Consider the following 21,121-nt stretch of genomic DNA (forward strand, 5'->3'; position numbering starts at 1 on the left):
TGCAATTCTAGTCTCCAGCTGTCCATCTTGAGGGCCAGCAATTCTTTCCAACCGGTGACAACTTAAGAAAAGGCTTACCAGAGGTGACCTCTCCAACCCCCCCCCCCCCAATCTATTCATGTTTCACTCCGAAGCAATTCCCAGGGAAATCTGTCTCTTAGCAGAATGAAGCTGTAGATTCTCGAGACTGAATAATTGAACTGTACCACTTCAGAGCACTTGGGGAGGGGGGGAAAGGGTCGCATTTTTGGACTCTCCCCCCCCCCCGGTAAAAACTCCACGCCAGCTAGGGATGCAGAAAAATCCGGAGACAGGTTCAATCCCGATGCAACTTTTTTATTGCACGAAAAACAAACGTAGAGGAAGGTTGAAAACAATATGGTTCGTCCCCTGGCACCCCCCGCGCTTCAACATGGTTAGGCGCCGCGTTCTATAGCGCGCACGTGTAGACCTGGCCCCCGAGCACGCGTGAGACTGCGCCCCGGTCGTGTGAATCAGCCCTGATCCGGGGGAGGGAGAGAGAATTGTGTTTCCCCAGTCTCTGGACACGTCCAGGGCACAGCCCGACGGGCAGGCGACGTGCGCGGAGGCGCATTTCCCGTTCCCAATCCCTGGCCAGGCGTCTCCTCGCCAAGAAGACCCTCTTTTCCACCCTCCGCGTGGCCAGGATCGCAGCCTCGGACCCGAAAGGAGGGCGCCAGCCGGCCGGCCTCGCAGCCTCCCTCCACCGCCCATTTGCTCCCGAGCAATCCCCGACGGGCTCGTTCACGTCCCCTGTCCGCGCGCGCCATGCCGCCTCGAGCAGCAGCTGAAGAAGAGCTGGTTCTTATATGCCGCTTTCCTCTACCCGAAGGAGGCTCAAAGCGGCTTACAACCCCCTTCCCTTTCCTCTCCCCGCAACAGACACCCTGCGAGGCTAAGAGAGCCCTGATATCACTGCTCGGTCAGAACAGCTCTATCAGCACCATGGCGAGCCCAAGGTCACCCAGCTGGCTGCATTCGGGGGAGCGGGGAATCAAGATTAGAAGCCCGCCCTCCTAACCACTCCACCAAACTGGCTCTCGGTCAACCTGTGGCCCTCCAGATGTCCGTGGACTACAATCCCCATGAGCCCCTGCCAGCATGTGCTGGCAGGGGCTCATGGGGATTGTAGTCCACGGACATCTGGAGGGCCACAGGTTGACCACGCTACACCACCCGGCATCTCCACCTGCCCCCCACCCCAAGGGACGCGCATCGTGCGCCCGTTTCCACCCCACGTGCGCCCGTCCAGGCGCAGGGCAGGCGGCTCCCTCCCGCGGGCCTTGCAGGGCTGCCGCCTCCGCCTCCTCCTGCTCCTGCTCGGCGGGCAATGCCGTCGCTGCCACTCAGCGGCCTGGGCGGGGCCGGGGAGGCGGCCCCTGGGCTCGGCCATCGCGCTGGCGGCGGCGGCGGCGGCTGTAGCGGCTGCAGCGGCGGCGGCGGCGTCTGGGTCTTGCGCGCGGGCGGGCGATGGCCACCGACGAGCTGGCCAGCAAGCTGAGCCGCCGCCTCCAGGTCGAGGAGCACAATGGCGAGGCGGATGCAGCGGATGCAACGGATGCAGCAGCGGCCGCAGCGGCGGCGGCAGCCGGGGCCGAGCCCGAGCCGGAGCCCGCCTTGGACAGCGGGGCGGACGGCGAGCTGAGCGCCAAGCTGCAGCGGCGCTCCGAGCTCAACCAAGGCGGGGACCCCGCGCAGCTGTCGCCGGGCAGTGGCCACAAGGTCTTCAGCCCCTACACCGAGTTCCGCGAGTTCTCCCGGCGGCAGATCAAGGACATGGAGAAGCTCTTCCGACAGTGAGTAAAGGCAGCGGGAGGCTGGCTGGCTGGCTGGCGAGGGGGCCTCTGAGCGCGTGCCGAGTGCCTGCAAGGGGGACCTGGGCTTGGGAATGGGGGCCGAGGACCGCCGCGGTGGTGGTTTTAGAGGGGCATTTAAATCCAAATCAGTCGATGAATCGATTCAATAAGGGTTGACCGAATTGGGATGGGAAGCAAAGCAGGCTTGGGAGTCTTTGGCCGGGGAGGGGATGCACTCTGCACTTGCTCAGGGACGTTGCTGCCAGTCCCTACTGGCGTTGGCGATATTTGCAGCTGCTTTCTTATTTTATTATTTATTTATTTATTTATATTTATATGCCGCCTTCCCTTGCGGCTCAGGGCGGTTCTCCCTGGAGGCTTCCTCAAAACAGGGCAATGAAATAGACGTCTTATTCTGAATGTGTTTCCTGCCCTCCCCTTGCGGCGCAGGGCGGTTTACAGAGAATGTGAAAGCCTTCAGATAGACACAATACAGGTTGGAGGACTGCATGGATTCATAATAACAGTGAGAGCAGCCATAACATCACTAATAGCTGATAACTGAACTGTTAAAAGTATCGACTGCAGCCCTGCAGATTTGCCCCGTGGTGTGCTTGGTGGGCATTTCAGTGGGGAGAGGGGGTCCTAGGGCCCAGGTGTTGTTTTCCCATCAGCTGTCCTCAACCAAATGCCCGGCAGAGGAGTTCTGTTTTGCAAGCCCTTCTGGGCTAAAGCGGAACCACCGAACCCTTTGATGCGGTGCAGGAGACCCAATCCTGGCATAAACCATCAGTCTATATAAAAAAGGTTCTTAGGGGGCATTTAGCATAATGTATATCCTACCCCTTTCCTCCAGAAAAGGAGCATTTGGCGAGTAAGGTACCCAGCTGTGTGGGGGGGGGGCAGATTCAGGTGCCCTCTGGGCTCCAGCCTTGCCTAGAGTCCTTGGGTCTTGGAAGGGCCTTGCCATGTTACTGCTAGAGTTATTCTTGTGTGTTTTCCTCGGGGCCTGCTTCAGAGGGGTGGCATAGAGGGTTGTTTTCCAAAGCACGTTCCCTAGCTTGACCAACCCTGGCACCCCCTGTAACAACAGAGTAGAAAGCCCCCACCACCACTGCCCTACTGCACCCGGCCTGAGGGCTCCCCAAACCGGGATCTGACACCGTGGAGCAATTCCCTGTGGGTGCTCCTTTCTTCGTCTCTTGGGGTCCACAGTTCTTGCCTTTTAGGGCCTCCCTAAGCCCACAGATCTCTTCCATGTGCTCATTGACCCAGTTCACAAATGCACCCACAAATTTCCCTGTGCCACTGTTGAAATGAATTCAGCAAGGGCGCGGCCAGAGGTGTAAAGGAGTCAAGGGCGGGGGAGATGGTGGTTTTTCTTCTCTCGGTTGAACTCCCCTTCTCCCCCAAGCCCCAGATCTGCTTTTGCTCGTGTTCCTGGATCTAAGGGGTGTGCAGGGACAAAGCACACTCTGCACTCGCTCAGTAGCACTGCTGTCAGTCCCTGCTCGCTTCGGCAGCATGTGTCCTGCGGTTTTCGGGGCTCAGGTGGAGCTCCGTGATGCAGTGCAGTAAACCAAATCCTATTAGTAGCGGTGTACAAAAGAGGTTCTTTGAGAGAATTAGCAAAAGGTGTAGGCATTTCATAAACAGACTGTTGAAGGGACAGGGGAAAGTTTTGATTTTTTTTTCCTCCCTTAAAAAAAGCCACTTATGGGTACCTCGAATGCCTGGCTGCCTGAAGGCAACATTCTCTCCCTTCGAGGAAACTTCAGACACTCCCTAAGAGCAGAGGTAGGAAGTAAGGAGAATGCAACAACCTGGACCACACCTTTAATCCCAGTGACGAAAAGCAGAGAAATGGAAGGTGTGCACAGCTAGACTCAAGGATTTTGAGTCTTCCATATCTAGGGCGGAATCTTGAGTTTTGTGGAGTCATGAACAAGCTAGAGAGAACCCTGGGCATGTGCAGAGTGCCTTTTCCTTCCAGGAAAGAAATATAATTTGCTTCCGTATCTGGTGTCTTCTCTTGAATCTCTGTACAGAAGGTCTTACCAGTTAGGAACTTTCACCCAAAGTGGGGTACACAAGAGCCCTGCTGGGTCAGACCAGCGGTCCATCTAGTCCAACATCCTGTCTCACATGGTGGCCATACAGCTCCCGTGGGGGGCCGACAACAGGATATAGAGGCAGAGGCCTTCCCCTGATGTTGCCTTTTGGACCTGGGTTGCAGAGGTCCAGTGCCTCTGGATGTGACGGTTCCCTTTAGTCCCCCGGTTCAGTAGCCACTCCCTTCCACAAACCTGTCTAATCCTTTCTTTAAAAACCTCAGAAGAACCCCGCTGGATGGGACCAGTGGCCCACCCCATCCAGCATCCTATGCGCCAATCCAAACTCCTAGGGAATAAACACACAGGGACAGAAAGAAGTTCCCCCATTTCCTGTTTTTGCCCTTGTGCAACATGCTTATGAATGCGCACGGTTCCTTGATTTGCAAAAACTCTAGTCTTGCAGATGCAAAGCTCCCCTGGGGCTGTGCCCAAAGTATTAGAAAAGGAGATCTAAAACAAAAAAAACTTTTTAAAAAGTTAACTCCACTGTATCCAGGTCTCGACTATCGGAGAGTATTTTGCTACTGATCTGCGTTCAGACCTCACCTGTGAAATGTGTATAAAATTAGCTGTTTGATATTCTTACATGCGTTCCTTACACCTTCAAAGGTCCAGTCTAGTCCAGCTTCCTGTCTCAACTGGAGTGCTGGGGTGGGGGGCACAGAGGGCACAGAAACAAAGGCACGGGGACCCAAACCTTCCCCTGATGTTGGGTACTTGCCCTGATACCCAGGAGGGAGCCTCCACATTCAAAAGCAGTAGATCTGTGAATCCTAGAGCCAGGAGGCAACATCAGGGGAAGGTTGGCCACTGCGTGAGACAGGATGCTGGGCTAGATTCAGCAGAATTCTTCTTACATTATAAATATTCAGAAATTTCCTCCCTGGGCATGGAGTTTTCCTTCAGTCCCCGGGCTAGTAGCCTCTGATGAACTTCTCAGTGAATCATGAATTGTCACGTCTCCTGTCTTACCCTCTGTTTCGCATACCGAGAATCTCACCTCGTCTTTTCTGCCCCATTTTTCTCCCCACCGGAAACTCAAAGGGGCTTCTGACTTTCATCTCCCTTCCTGCATTTTTCTCCTCACGACGACAGCCCTGGGAGGTAGGCTGGGCGGAGAGACAGAGTGAGTGACTGGCCCTGGGGGGCCACCCAGCAAACGTCCAGGACATAGGGGGACTTGTAGGCATGCAGCTCAAGTGAAATTAATTCTCTCCCTCCCTGCTCTCCTCCCCCAAACCACAATTCTAAGCTTGGCTGCTTTCAGCTGCTGCTGAGGATCTACATTTCTGTGCCATAGGTAACCAGAGCATGTGCGATTCTTGGCATGAGAAGGGGAGGGGAGAGAAAATGTGGTGTGTGCGCATGAGTGCCGGCCGAAAACTGAGTTCCTGGGCAGTTTTGCGCAGGCACAGTGGTAACAGGAAGTCTCAATAAAGCCTCAGTTGAGAAACATGGGCTTCTTTGAGAAGGCAGTACATGTCTTTTTGTTTCGGTTGATGTTCTGTTTTATCACAAAAAAACCCAAGATCCTGTACTTACTTGGCCCGGGGAAAGTCCTGAGAACAGAAAAGCAATTGCAGAGAAAGGACCGAACCTGCTTGGTTGCGTAATCCTCCACGCCAGCAAGAACGTTTCCTGCCCCCATTAAGCTGGAAGAAAATGTGCCGAGCGCTCGGGACAGGGAAACCCGGGGGCAGTGTGGTTTGCTGTGCTGCGACCGCAGCCACTTCCCCCTGCGTGGGGCTGCAGTTGTTCCTTTCGGCCTGCGCGCTGTGCATAGCCCGCTGCATGCAGAGTCATCGCGCTGCGTGCAGGAGAGGTCTTCCAGACACAGCCTAAGCCAGTGGGGAACCATCACTTGAGGCTTGCCTGGAGCTTTGGAGTCCAGGCTGAGGCAGATTGCTTGAGAAAATGTCAGAAGGAAAATACAGCGGATCCTTGCTCTGGAAAGTCGAGTCACTGGGGCCTGGGGCAAGTGGCTGAATGTTCCTTCCCTCCTTCCTCCACCCAACAGAACCGTCCTTCAATTCTGGGAAAGAATTCTGCCACCGAGACTCTTCTGGAGCCAGAGGTGCACAAGTCCACCCTCAGGGAACAGTGAGACATAAGCTGAGATAGCAAAGCGCATTTTTGCAGCCTCCAGCTGTGTGGTTTGAAGTGGCTGCACATGGTCTCACTTTCCCTCCCTCCCTCCTCCTGCTGCACGTTGCTAAATCCTGCGGCCCAACCGACCTTCCTTCGTTGCGTCTGCTTCCTTCCAGACCGGGGTTCGTTGCTGGAGCAGTTGTAGCATGAAACACCCTCCCTAAGGTGCTCGTGCCAGCTGATAGAATCATTTAGTTGGAAGGGACCTCCAAGGTCATCTAGTCCAGCCCCCCTTTGCAGAATGCAGGAAATTCACAATTATGATGCGATGCTTCAAGGCAGCTCAACTTTATTTTCCAACCAAAACCTTCTCCAGCAGCGGACAAGAGCCGGTCACGGTTTTCGAAAAGGGCTGTGAAGAACGGTCAAGAGAGCATGGCTCATTAGCTCGAGGGATATCGATTTGGTAGTAATATTTATGAAGCTTTGTATTGATTCCGCACATGGATATTTCCTAAACGGCGGACGCTGATATTTTAGTGGCGGCTGAAGAAGACGGTTCGGTCGCCAAGTGTTTCTCCCTTAATGGCTTTTCATGCGGAAGCTTTATTACTTAGGAAGATTTCACGTGTCCTTTGAAATACAGTTGCTTTACTTGGATAACGTGTGTTCCCGGAACGGGTTTGATTCTCTTTCCCCCACCAGCTGATTTTGTTTTTCTGCTAGGAGAGTCAACCAGCACTGTGCAGTTCATGGTCCCTTAAGCAGAATACCCCCATCTCAGGATGTAAACATAGAAGTGGATTCTCTCTGCCCAGTGTTCCTACCTGTATGCCATATTATACATTTGGTAAAAGAAATGGGGGTCCCAGTAGGGAGAGGTGGCTGTGAATTTCCTGCATTGAGCAGGGGGTTGGACTAGATGACCTGTGGGGGTCCCTCCCGGCTCTGTGTTTCTATATCTAGATCAGAGCCCTTTCAGTGGTTGGTGAATCAGTAATCCATCCATTCTTAGATACTCATTGCTTCTCTCTTCCTCCCTCCCCATCCTGATTCTGTTAGGATTTCCTTGGTGGTCTCTCATCTAAGGCTGACCCCAGCTAGCTTCCCAGCTCTGAGCTTGGGGATAAACTGGGAAAGTTGATGGACTCTTTTTCAAAGTGTGTGCTCCAGCAGATAAGAAACAAAAGGTGATGTTTCTGTTTCAAGTTCTGCCAGTGTAAAAATCCTTTTTAACTATTCAGGACTGACGGGGAACAGTTCCTTCCAGATGTTCGGGGAGGGAGGGGTTGCTAGAAGATCTAAAGCAGCCAGTTCTTGCGTTCTCTAGGACCAATCTAATATCCAGGCACGCTTCCCAGGAAGAGTGGTGCTTATTTCATCTGATGTATCTATATACCCGGCTCTTCGGCCAAGTTGGCTCCTGAACAAACTTACAATTAAAATCCATCATGTGGGCCTTTTCCCTCCCTTCCATAAAACCTATTTCTGAGATGGGACACATTTCTTGGAAACCCTCCCCTCCCGCAATAAGAAAAGAACCTTCTTCAAATAGTTCTGTCTCATCGGACTAAGACCCCGCGACCAGAGTTGATGGGGCAGGGGGGAAACGCCCTGGATTTTATTCTTCCGTGCTTTCTAGCTGCTGGTGGCTTCCACTAGTTGAGCCCAAGAGGGGCCCCTCTTGCCCGATGAGAGGGGCTTTCTTCTCAGAAGCGTACACCCTCCCTCCTTAAAGTATTAGCAGCACTGCTGTGATTGGGGTCAGAATACAATTGCACAAAAATTTGCTCCCCCCCCCCCAACTTCAGAACGGGAGCACAGAAGTGAATTCTGTCTGCCCAGGGCTCCTGCATCTATGCCGCACTGTATGTTTTGAGAAAAGGAACCAGGGGGGGTCGCCGGGAGAGTGGTAGGGAAGAGAAAGCTATGAATTTCCTGCATTGTGCAGGGCATGGGACTAGATGACCCTGGGGACCCCTTTCTAATTCAGTCATTACTATTTCTAGATCAGAGGCATGTTTGTCCCTTTCGGCCATTGTGAGCCAGTGATTCATCCCTTCCTAAACTCTCCCCACTTCTCTCTTTCTCCCTGCAACTTCATATTTTGCTTTGGAGGAGATGTGCGGGGCCTGGGCAGCTTTTAGAGCTGTCCCTGCGTCTGAGCACGTCGATGGAAATTAAGCAAAAATTAAGGCCTGGGACCAAACTCTGTCAACTTCCTGGAAGCCAGTTAGGCCCTTCCAGAGCACCAAAGGCTAGATTTAGGAGGAAGCTTTCCCAGGTCCCAGCCCCACATTGGTAAGTCAAAAGTCCACGTGGACAAGGACGATCTTCGTTAGTCCTTGATTCTGCCAGTCCTTCTTCTCATAGCCTCCTTCCAGAGGATATTATTGCTAAATCTATTCACGGACACAGATAGGCCATGTTTCATTAATCCCAAACCTGCTATTTTTATACGCAGCAGCAGGCTGAATTGTCCGTTGTGGCAAATTCGAAACCGCATCCTCTTCAGCGTTCTAAGAACACAAGACGGGAGGATAGAGTTTCTTTATCTCTCCATTCCCTTCATTTGTTTTTCTGTTTCCGCTCTCCGCCAGGCAAACACAGTGGCGAGTTTTGTTTCTGGCTGCTAGTTGGGAAGGACTCTTGAGTCCCATGCTCAATTCCTTTCGGCAAACTTGTATGCCCCTTTGTCTTTCAACATCCTCTCTCCCAGTAGATCTGGGAGGGTCTCTCCATCCACCCCTGCTGCTGACCCTGCATATCACTCCTGTTTTTTCCTGCTTTGCCCAGATCCTCATATAAGGAGGTTGTAGAATTGCATTTGTCTGAGGATTCCTAGAGAGCCACAAACACAAAAGCCTTTTTATGGCAACTTCTCAAGGCCAGCCTGGTGGATCTCAAACTGGAACTGGCTTTCTGGGGTCTCAGGTCAAAGTCTTCAACATCACCAGCTACATGACACTGGGGATTGAACCTGGGACCTTCTGTGTGCCAAGCAGACGCCCTGCTATTGAGCCATGAGCCTAGCGCTGGGTCGTGACTGGATTAGGAGCTGTGAGACCCAGGTTCGAATTCCCACTCCGCCATAGAAGCTCAGTGGGTGATCTTGGGCCGACCTTGCAGGACTGTTGTGACGATGCAGTGGAGGAAAGGTTGGGCTTGAATCTCCAGGGAGGAGAGGCAGGATAAAAGTGTGCTGAGCAGAGAGACATAAATGGGCTCTCTTTTGCTCAGAGAATCTCCTGCTTTTCCTAGCTTAGTCACACCGAAAAATGGGTTTTCCAAGCTCTTGAGATGAGGCAGTGTGGCGCAGGGGGGATGCCGGTGTAAGAAACACAAGTGGCTGCTTGTTTGACTAATGTGGTGGCTGCTGCTCATGTTCAGCATAATGCATCCTAACCTAGCAGCTTTGGTTCTGCAAAGCTTGCTTCCTTTGCCCTCCCGGCTGAACTTCCTCCCGTGCAAGTTAAAGCGCTTTGGAGTGGCTGAAGCAGGCTGGGACTGCTAGATGGATTATCTGAATTGCAAGCAACCAGGAAAAGTGACATTCGTCAGAACAAAGGCAAATGCTGGGAGATTTCCAAGTGGGAGGCAGAGAGTCCCACCTTTGATCTGGCCTCTCCTTTGGTTTCGAAATGATTTTGCAAATGCGCTGGTTTGGTGCAATGACTAAGAGTGAGCTGTGGGCAGGAAAGTCCCTAGTTCGTATTTCCCTCTGCCTACAATTTCTCCTTGTAACTTTCGCCAGCTGCTCTGCACTCTGCCGCATGGGGAGAATTTATTTATTTACCTGCTTTATTTATGTCACACCATTTCCACCAGCAGGGACCACAGAACGGCTTACATTGCTCTCTTCTCCTCTGCTTTGTCAACCCTGCAAGGTCAGGCTAAGGCAGAATGACCGGCCCATGGTCTCCGAGCAAGCTTCCATGGCAGAGTGGGGAATCCGACTGAAAACAAGAAGGGGAACAGAAAAGAAATGAGCCCAACCTTTAAAATAAGCTGGGAACCAAACAGATCGAGAAGTCTAAAGGCTGTTATCATAAAAATCTGTGAAATGCACATTTTGTTCACTTTTAGCACTGGGCAATCAAAATGTGCATGAAATAGATTTTTGTGATAACAGTTTTCGGACTTCTCAAACTTTTTTGGCTCCTAGAAAGGGGATTCGGACCTGGGTCTTCTAGTCCGACACTTTAACCACTGCAGCATGCTGGCTTTCTGCAGCTGGCTCTCTTGGTGTGGATAATACTAGCCCGCTCTGCAGGGCTGTGGTCAGGATTCCTCACGCTATGGACTTCGAATGCTCCAGTGTGTGCCATCAATATGTGTGCTGATAAACTAATTTCAGGAGGGGTTTTTTGTTAGTTCTTTTGGCACTTTATGAATAAAACTGCGCTCATTGACAGAAACCCCCCCTCACCCCTTAAAAAAAAAACACACACAGGATTCTGCTAGAATCTGAAGAGTTTTTGCCCAGCGCAGGTGGACTCAGCTGTTTTGACAAAACCGGGGACTCAAAAACCCTGTGGAAGGAACGAGACAATCCACTGGACTTCAGCATCGTCAGCACAGCAAAAATCAGATCGGCTGACGGTGCAGGCGGCCTCCCAATCCTGGCCCTGTCCAGGCTGGCCAGAAATTGGAGCATTCATAGAATCCTAGAGTTGGAAGGGGTCCTGTAGGCCATCTAGTCCAACCCCCTGCTCAATGCAAGATCATAAAATCATAGAGTTGGAAGGGGCCAGACAGGCCATCTAGTCCAACCCCCTGCTCAATGTTGGATCATAGAATCCTAGAGTTGGAAGGGGCCAGACAGGCCATCTAGTCCAACCCCCTGCTCAATGCCAGATCATAGAATCCTAGAGTTGGAAGAGGCCAGACAGGCCATCTAGTCCAACCCCCTGCTCAACGCAAGATCATAGAATCATAGAGTGGGAAGGGACCATCCAGGCCATCTAGTCTAACCCCCTGCTCCATGCAAGATCACCCTCAAGCATCCAGGAGAAGTCTTTGTCTAGCCACTGCTTGAAGACCACCAGTGAGGGGTCAGGCCCTTGGTTTCTCAAAGTCCATCTTGACTACTCTCTGGGCAGCTCTCCAGGATGCCGAGAAGCAGGCAGACCGAGCCGGTTAGCTGACCGGCAAGCAGGATATTTGGACGAGCGCTGGGTCCTTGGCTGGAGGGGAGGCTGAAGAGGGCAGGGTTTGGTGAGGGGAAGGGCTTCATTGGGGTAGAATGACGTAAAGTCCATCTGCCAGCTTGGTTAAGGGTGGTGGCTTCTCATCTGGCGAGCCAGGTTTGATCCCCTGCTCCCCCACATGCACCCTTGAGCCACAGCACCGATAAAGCTGTTCTGACCAAGCAGAGAGGGAGACCATCATATCATTTCAAGGCCTGAATGAAAGGATTTCTTTTTCAGCCAGCCAAAACCGGTGCGGTTTCCCGCCCGACAAGGTCCCAAAGGCATCCTTATTGTGAGGGAACCGTTCTGGAGGAAGCCATTAGCACCGAGTCTGACCTCCGATGGACCGCAGCGGTTTGAATTCGGAGCCCTGGGTGCCCAGTCACAGCCGTGATTTAAAGCAGGGGATGCCATAAAACACAGGAGCCTCTCAAAGACTTCAGCCACCTTCCGACTTGGCTTGAAGCACACCCTGAGTGGAGTTTCGTGAGCTCTTATAAATGTACTTGGCTTCGTCTTTCTAAGCACTGGCCTCTTTTAAAAGCAGGAAAAGATACATGTCATGAATCATTAAACTGCTTTCACAAGTCTCCTGAGAGGAAACAGCTTTTGTGGGGGACTCCACGGTCACCCTGTACACCTGCGCTGGATTTGTACACAGCTTATAGGGTTGCCACCCTCCAGAGGCGATTCTCCCAGGTATATCCCCATTGAGATTTGCACTCCACCTTCCCTAGAAACCTTCCCCAAATCTCCAGGAAATCCCCAAGCTAGAGTTGCTGAACACACAAGCAGAGTCAATTAAATTTAGGGCCTCGGGCTATGGGAAACCCTCTACATGCCAAGATCCTGCGTTGAGCAGGGGGTTGGACTAAATGGCCTGTATGGCCCCTTCCAACGCTATGATTCTATGATTCTAGGGGCTGTGGCTTACTGGCAGAACATCGGTTTGGCATGCAGCAAGTTCAATCCCCAGCATCTCCAGTTAAAAAGGATCAGGTAGGAGGGGATGGGAAAGCCCTCTGCCTGAGTCCATGGAGAGCTGCTACCAGTCGGAGTAAAGCTCTGATTATTACAGCAGCTTCCTGTATCCACGTGAATTGCAACAGGTTATTACGTTTCCCATAGGGGAGCAATGCAGTGGGGTCTCTTGAACCTGACATTGCTTAGGGCAGGGGTAGTCAAACTGCGGCCCTCCAGATGTCCATGGACTACAATTCCCATGAGCCCCTGCCAGCATTCGCTGGCAGGGGCTCATGGGAATTGTAGTCCATGGACATCTGGAGGGCCGCAGTTTGACTACCCCTGGCTCAGGTCCTTTGGGGTGTCTCATTTCAGCCTTGTTCTCATTTATTCTGATTATTTGCTTTGTCTTTCTGGCTAGCTCTCGTTTCTCATTGAGATGCAAGGGAGATCAGCGATATGCGGAAAACAGTTCTTTCAGGCAGCATCAGAGGGCTAGGGCCGAAGAACTGGAAAGCGACATGAACAACAAAGGGCCTTAGGCAGGATGAACGACCGTGCAGGTGGTGGATTCTGAGGTCGATTTATTTTAAATGCATGCCTTTGCTGCTAATGAACAGCTAGCCTTGTTTGGTTTCAGCCAGGTTTCTCCTGCCTGCCTCGGATGTTGATGCATAACTTGGGAGAGAGAGGTGGGTACTGGTGATAAGGCCTTCTGGGAGGCCGGAATGCAAAGAGAATCACACCCACGCAGTCTGAGAAAGAGGCAAACTCCTTAGTTTGTCTTCGGACGTGGACTTTGGATAGCTAATGGCCTTATCGAACGTCAGAGCCACACGCAGGGAGCGTGCAACAATGCGAAATACGTAGCCGAGTAGGTACGGCGTTCATGCAGACAGACTGGGCGATCTCCTCAAGCACTAAGATCTGAAATTTCAGCCCACTCAATCGCAGCTGGGGACATTACAAAGAGCTCCGTCACATCTCCCTGGAAAGCACAACGCTCACATTCTGGGGACAGACGGAAAATAGTTTGGTGGGCTGCAGATGGCATAAAGAAAATTTAAGCGAGAGCGGTCATCTGAAATGCTGAGAGCAGCGGCTTCTAATCCAGTGAGCAGGGTTGGATTCCCCATTTCTCCACCTGCAGCCAACTGGGTGACATTGGGCAAATCGCAGTTCTCTCAGAGCTCTCTTGGTCTCACCTACCTCACTTGGTGTCTGCTGTGGGGAGAAGAAGGGTAGGAGATTGTAGTTCATGGACATCTGGAGGACCACAGGTTGACTACCCCTTGGCCTACGGTATTTCCCCCTCCCCACCTCCAAAGCGAGGGATTGGAATTTGTCAGAAGGAAGGTAGCCTCCCTCGCTTCACGACTGTAAACTCATTTGTTTGTTTCGCCTTTCTTTTTACCTGCCAGGTACGACGCGGGGAAAGACGGCTTCATTGACCTGATGGAGCTGAAGCGGATGATGGAGAAGCTCGGAGCTCCGCAGACTCACCTGGGCTTGAAAAACATGATCAAGGAGGTGGATGAAGACTTGGATTGCAAACTGAGCTTCCGAGAGGTAACGCGGCCGTGAGGAGGTGTTTCTGGCTAGCGTTTGGGTGGGAGACCTCCAAGGACCCTCCAAGAGTCCTCCTGTGGAGACAGGCAATAGCAAACCATCCCTTGCCTGGCTGCTGGACAATCCTAGAGTCTCCTGGCTTTATTATGCACACCGTATGATTAATAAATAAATAGCTGTATGGGATTTCTGTTCCAGCCAGTGGACCCAACTGATGACCCCAGGGGTCTTGATTGTTAAAAGTCAGGAATAGGAATAAGGGGGGAATCCACAGATTTTACCCTTACTGGGCTTCCCTTGGGAACCGAGACTCATTTAACCTCACTGTTTTTATGTGTCCTTTTTTCCCCCAGTTCCTTCTGATTTTCCGCAAAGCGGCCGCAGGGGAACTGGAAGAGGACAGTGGCCTGCATGCCTTAGCCCGCCTGTCGGAGATCGATGTCTCAACGGAGGGCGTCAAAGGAGCCAAAAGCTTTTTCGAAGCCAAAGTGAGAAGGGGGATTCAGGGAGTGCTGGGGAAGGGGGAGAGGGTTGCCCAGGGGTGCCACAACCGAAACAGACCACCGGGCCTGTGGTCAGCGGTTGTCACTACGCCCAAGTCTCTTCATCCCTAGTCTGCACTGTGGACCATGACACCACACTAAAGCAGAGGGGTTATGATTACCTCTTCAAGTATTCGATGGGCTGTCCCATAAAACCGCAAATGCTGGCAAGGGCTCATGGGAATTGTAGTCCATGAACATCTGGAGGACCACAGGTTGACTACCCCTGACATAAAGGATAGAGAAGTCTCGTTCTCTGTTGCTCGGGGCTGTCAGACCAAAACCAGTGGGTTGAAATTAAATCAGGAGAGTTTTCGGTTAAACACCAGGAAGAACCTCCTGACCAAACGGCTCCTCAGTGAAACAGGCTTCCTCCAAAGGTGGTGGGTCTTTCTCCTTTAAGCAGAGGCTAGATGGCCATGCGGCGGCATTGCTATCTCTGAACTTGGAGGGGTTAGGAGAGAGAGAGGGCCGGAAGGGAAGGGCCATTGCTTGGCTCTCATGGCCATTTCTTGCACCCCCAGGATAAGGACAGGTGCTACTTTGGGGTCTGGAAAGAGTTTTCTTCCCAGCCAGATTGACCCAGGGATCCTGGAGGTTTTTCGCCTTCTGCTGGGCATAGAGCAGGGGGTCCCTGAGGGGAGTGTGTGTGTGTGTGTGTGTGTGTGTGTGGAGTTGTGCCTTTTCTGCATTGTTCAGGGGGCTGGATTAGATGACAAGGAAGACCCCTTCCAGCTCTACGTTCTTAAATGCCAAATAACTGAAACGCACACTTGGCCAAGGAGACTGTTATGAGGAGAAAGGGCCATAGAAAGCCACCCGGAGCGTCTTCGAAGATAAAAACGGAGGCCCGTGACAGACCCCGCACTCTCTGCATTCTGCTACACCTGAGCTGCTTGTCGATTTGTCTCCCCCCCCCCACTCCCAGGTGCAAGCCATAAACGTCACCAGCCGCTTCGAAGAGGAGATCAAAGCCGAGCAAGAGGAAAAGAAGCGGCAGGCGGAGGAGATGAAACAGCGGAAAGCCGCCTTCAAAGAACTGCAGTCGGCGTTCAAGCAGTGACGGGCCAAACAGGGGCGCCGCTGGGCAAAGGGGGGGGTCACCTCAGCGGTCCCAGCGGAATGATCTCGCGTTGCTAACGGTTGAGGGATGAGGGATGCCCAGCTTTTGGAACGGGTCCCTCAAGCCGTGCCTTTCGCAACAGCTTGGTCTGCAGAAGTCCCGCAGAATTCCATTGGATCTGTCATCCCCCCCTCCCCACCCCTACCTCCGCCCTTGACCACTTGGCCAGCTGGTTTTTCTGCCAACCAAGCTTCTGCTGGAAGGCACAGGTGCGGGATCTGGGTGGGTTTCGGTCTTCCTGGGTTCTTGGCAGCTCTTAGCCAGACGTGTGGACCGATTTGGAAACGGGACCTTCCATGGCTTTTGAAAGCTGAAGCCCTCTGGGCTAAAAAACAGGCCTCGTCCACAGCGGTGGTTTTCTGCAACCTGTAAATACCGCAAACAGAAATCCCAGTGCCCGCCTGCCTGCCTGCCTGCCCTCGCCTGCGTTGCCCGGATCTGTGTTTTCTTGTGAATTGACGTGTCTCGGTGTTGGTGGGCGTGCTCTTAACTCGTTGTAACCCGCTTGGTGCGTCCCAAGCCCGGCCCTTGCACGTTCGACTTGTCGATCATTTCATATCGCAGCCGGAAAGGGGATCATCGGGGTCGTGGGCCGCGGAACTGGCAGGGCCTTGGACAGGGCGGAGGGGGGGGGGTTTCCCTTGCTCTCGTGCAAAATTTCCTCTTGCCGCTTTGGCATGCACAATCTGCATTGGAAAAAGAATGCATCCATTGGTCACTTTAAAAGTCCCTTTGCTTGAAGCTTTGCCAAAAATAGAAAACGTTAAAGCTACCTGAGGTAGCAAAGCGAGTGGCCCGGGGGGTCAGGAATGCCTCGGTTCCCCTCCAAAATTCTTTCTCTGATCTTTTTCTCCCTGTGTATCTTTGACTGTCTGTCACTGCCCTGGTGTGAGACAAACCTTATGCCCTCTCCACCCACATCTGTTCAAAACATTCTCAGTTTCATTTGCTTCCCTTTACTCCGGAATCTGGTTCTATGCCAGGTAGCAGTCGCCCCACCTCCCAGGGCCAGCTTGGTGTTGTGGTTAGGAGTGCGGACTTCTAATCTGGCGAGCTGGGTATAAATCTGCACTCCCCATATGCAACCAACTGGGTGAACTTGGCCTATTCACAGCACTGAGAAACTTGCTCTGACCAAGCAGGAATATCAGGGCTCTCTCAGCCTCACCCACCGCTTTGAGACTCCGTCGGGTAGTGAAAAGTGGCATATAAGAACCAACTCTTCTTCTTCTTCTTCTTCCCCCACCCTTTCTGGGGTGCCCCTGCCCTGTGGCCCCAATCAGCCCCCTAGGCTTCCCACTCCGTTCACAAGTCTTGTGCCCCATGGTTAGCACATGCACTCACTTCCAGATCCCGCGCGCATTAGATACCAGGACTGTCCCACCAACTTGGCCGGCTTTAAAAGGGGAGTGAACAAATTTGATGTCGATGGCAGCCAGTCATGATGGACAGCTACGTCCTCCAATACAAGAGGCAGAAAACCTCCATATAGCATTTGCTGAGGAGCACAAGAGAGAAGATGCCGCCACAGTCATCTTCCTCGTGGGCTTCTTAGAAGCAGCCAGTCGGCCACGTGGTGAACACAACACCAAATGGGCCTGATCCGGCAGGGCTCTCCTGACATCCTTAAGGTGGGTGGACCAATGCGTTTGCCAGCATGCTTTTGGTGGCGGGCGACCTCGGCGTCTTCTGTTTTTATGTTTGAAGTGCCCTCTTTACCCAGCAAAATGGCGTCTTGGCGTGTTTTAGTGGCAGGCTTGCCCGTCCTGCAGGCTGACTGAGTCATGTGAGTAGGTCTGCATTCAGCCCCACGCGATGTCTTTACATGTGTGTGTTTGTGCATGTTCTACCAAGGCAATAACCCAAGTGCTGACACCGTTGCAACTCCGGCTGAAGGGATGAGCTGATTGTAAAGGAAGTGCCTCTTGCGCCTTTGGTGTTGATAAGGATGGAACCAGAGAGTCCACCCAAATCGCAAACCACGTTGGTGGAACCCAGAATACTGCGGCGCCGTCACCGTCGGGTCATTATCCCCCCCCTTGTGTTCATTTGTTAATATTCAGGCTGGGGGACCACCAGAAAGTGCTTTCAAATGTTCATGTGGATAGCATGCACTGTGATCTTTCAAGGAAGGGGCAGACCCTGATTGTCAAGCTTTCGTAAGAGAAAAGCTCGGTGAATTGGACTGGAAAAATAGTCCCTCCCTCCCCACCACCTCCATGTTTTTTTTTATTGTTTGCGCAAAAATCTTGGCTTTTAAAGGACGTCAACAGTACCAGGGCAGTCTTTTGTTTATCCGCTCCTGCGCCTTTAATAGCAAATTTAGCATGCTGTGGTTGCCTCCAGGAATTCTGGGAGAGGGTGCATTGCCTGCCCCCCCCCCCAGACTTGGGGAGGCACAAAATATAAATTCTTCTCGACATTGCTGGCTAAACCAGGGAGTCGGAGGGCGAGTAGGATCTTTTGCCAGTCTTGGGAGGAAAACAGATTCCTTAAAAAAAACAAAACATAATTTTCATTAAATATTTTTACACAGATTTTAACACACACACACACACCAAGCTTTTTCCTGCTCATCTCTGCAGATGCTGCTGCTTGTTAACAGCCCAGGAGCAAATGAAGCTGCCTTTTGTGATAAGTTGGCAACCCTTCAAACATGCATGTTTGTGAGCGTAGTGTGTGTGTGTGTGGGGGGGGGTGCTCTTGCACACCCAGGGCTGGCTGAGCCAAGATGCATTGTAAAAGCAGGAATGATTCCACTTTTCCTTTTTATTCCACGCTGATGTGCATTCCCAGTTCTGTTTTTCAAAATCAAACATTCCGTGTCCCATCTGCTCTGCAAACTCTCTGGGCTTTCCTCTTTCTTCCTGGGAGATTTTGAATTGCTTCATTTCAAACTGCACCTCCAACCCCCCCCCCCTTTGGGCGGGGGGGTAAAAAGATTTTGTCTCATTGAGGCTTCATTATTTTTTCATACGGCAACCTCGGGTGGCTTGAAGGGGAGGGGAGATGGAAGAGGGTTGGGGTGGGTGGGAAAGCAGTATATTAAAGAGCTCCTTCCGTTCCTCTACGGCTTTTTTCCAATATGTTTAAATGGATGGATTGGGGGTGGGATGGGGGAGAAACTGTTTGCTTTTGATTCCAAAAGCTGTTCCATTTCAGTGGTATGATTTATTTTTTTTTAAACCAAAAATTAAAAAAAACAACAACTATATTTCATAAGCAAGCTGTGGTGTCCAAAGGCTGTTTCTTCTCTGGGGGATCGTTCCAGCTTGGCCGGTTCTTGTGTTCTGTGAAGTTTGGTTTATCAGCATCAGCCATCAAAACCTACTGTGGACGACACCTCGTCAGCCACTGACCTGGGGCCTTGTACATGCAAAGCGCTGACCCATGCCCCCTCTGACCTCTGGAACACACTCTGGTAGGTTCAGGGTAGCCTTCGGGCTCAGCAGATAGTGCCAGCACCAACGCAAAACGAATCAAGGACTTGTATCCCTAGATCAGGATTTCTCAACCAGGGTTTCCTGAAAACCAGGGTACTCAGTAGGCTGAGAAGGGAGCTGCTCACAGATGGTAAACATTTTGGAGGCTGGGTTTCTGCTGGTGCTCGTGGGCGTTCGTGGGGCAGAGTGACCCTTTTTTGTGACAACAAAAGGCTGTTTCACTAATGGCAAAGCAGCAGATCCGGTTAGACCATGGAAGGCAAGAATCCCTGAGGAGAGTCAGCCAATCGCAGAGCTCCGAGGGACTGATGCGGGAAATGCTTTCTGACCAAGGGACTCCTCCGGCACAGGTAACACTGCCCCCTGATGTCTCTCGTGCAGAATTAGCTCCGATTTCTCCTTTGAGTTTCAAATCTAACCCGTTCTGTACGTTGGCGGAGTATAAATATGTGAGAGAGCTGCTTAAAAGAATAAAATAGTTTTATTATGGAGCGAAACATCTTTGTATAGAAAGAGAAAGAGAGTCCTAGCAGTCCGTATAACTGTTGTTCTGCAGTCAAGCTGTTGTGCAGTCCTGCAGGGCAGGACTGGTTTATCCATGTAGCACATACTATGAGCCCTGCACTTCCAGGGACCCCACAGAGTGCGTTCCCCCCATGGATCAGGGCTATAGCCTCTCTCCCCCGCCCCCTCCCCCTTTCCCTGTTTAAGGACACTCAGAGTGACACCCCCTTTCCACTGTGTGGGGCTCCTCTGCCCTCCGTTCGGCTGCTACAATTGTACTCTGCTAGGGCCCTGCAAATCCTCAAACTGGCTCCAGACCCCCTTAAAACACTCCTGATGTAGGGAGGAGGTATGGTCAAAGGAAGAGATAATTTGAAAAAAGGACAGGAAATTCCCGATCAGATCATGTTAAATACGAATCTCTTCCGATGCCCCCTGCAGGACACTCTTCAGATTCTGTTCAGTTATGCACACCGCAGTTCTTGCATGGCCGTGGGCCCCATCCTGCCGTGGACCCCAACCTGCAAGTCTAAATTTACTTTGTAAAGGGATGGCCCGGGGTGTGTGTGTGTGTGGCTTCTTTGTTCTTTGGTGCCATAGGCAAACTATGACCTTGACACCCATCTAGGTCAGCACCCAATAGCACCCTACCAGCTATTTTTGATCAACGGCAAGTCCAAGAGGGGTGGCATACAAATCGATTAATAAATAAGAAAACAACCGGCTCATGCAAAGGGTACAGTTGCCCCCACTTTCAACCCCAGGCAAATGGGGACATCTCCTCCTCCTCCTCTACCAGCCGGGCCAGAACCAAAATTTGAGCGGGGGTGCTTGCAAGACCCCTGGTTGAGAAAATGCACAAAGGGGACAGATGGTAGTGTAGAGGCTGGCATGAAGAGACTTGGTGCTGTGCACCTTCGGCAGCAGGTAGGGGGCAGTGAAGCCATGCAGGGGGCTGGGACAGCTAGGGGGGGTGTTGGGAATGACCAGCTGGCCGCACCCTTGTGACATGATAGGACTGGGAAATTAAAGTCTGTTTCACTTTCCAACAGCGAGAGCATCTGTGAACAAACACCTTTGGTCTCAGGAATTGTTGCCAAAGTCCGCGGGGGAAGTCTGGGGCACTGCTGGGGTTGTACATTTTCTAAAATCAGTTCCAAAATTAGTTCCTAACTGCGGTTCTAGCCAAGATAGGAAAGGGCTGGGAAACCTTGTCCCGGATTCGGAGGTTGCCAACCTTCTAACTCTTTGGTGCTCCTGTGCTTGCAACGATCACTTGATTTGCAGGCAGTATAAGGCATGCTCTGAGCAGTTGCTGATTTCTGCAGTGGAAGCTGCCACTTAACGGAAGAGGAGCATTGCTTGACCTCCCTTTGTTTTTGCTCATCTGTTTTTGCTCACCCTTTGCCATTTTGCCACAGCGTGGAACGTAGCTCGCTCACAACACCAAAAAAAAAAAAAAACAACATGGGGGAGGGTTACACAACAATCCCTGTCATGTAGGAATGACTAAAGCTATTTTAGGAGCATCATTCTGGTTGGTGCTGAGTAACCAGCAGATTCTGGAGCCACAGTGAATGGTGGGTTTGAACATTTCTACCTGACTCATTGCCGCTTTAACCATCTGAACAGATTTCCCTTCTGGGTTCCCAATGAAGCTGCATCTGCTCTCCCTTCGTTCCCAATGGTTGGTCCAACTCCCAATTTCCCCAACATACACCGTGGGTTGCCGTCATTGGCCAAAATGTCTGGCAGGATGTCTCAGA

The 21,121-nt window shown here is 51.9% G+C and overlaps 1 protein-coding gene across 1 annotated transcript; it reads left to right on the top strand.

The window, feature by feature from the left end:
- Positions 1 to 1,380: 1,380 nt before the first annotated feature.
- On the top strand, positions 1,381 to 18,634 carry EFHD2 (EF-hand domain family member D2). Its single transcript, XM_077311503.1, has 4 exons — positions 1,381 to 1,817; positions 13,596 to 13,743; positions 14,097 to 14,231; positions 15,214 to 18,634. Exons 1-4 carry the CDS (start codon positions 1,492 to 1,494, stop codon positions 15,346 to 15,348), a joined length of 744 nt encoding a protein of 247 aa, XP_077167618.1. The 5' UTR covers positions 1,381 to 1,491; the 3' UTR covers positions 15,349 to 18,634.
- Positions 18,635 to 21,121: the final 2,487 nt, after the last annotated feature.

This window comes from Paroedura picta, chromosome 15 (genome assembly GCF_049243985.1).
Source record: "Paroedura picta isolate Pp20150507F chromosome 15, Ppicta_v3.0, whole genome shotgun sequence".
Lineage (NCBI taxonomy): Eukaryota > Metazoa > Chordata > Lepidosauria > Squamata > Gekkonidae > Paroedura > Paroedura picta.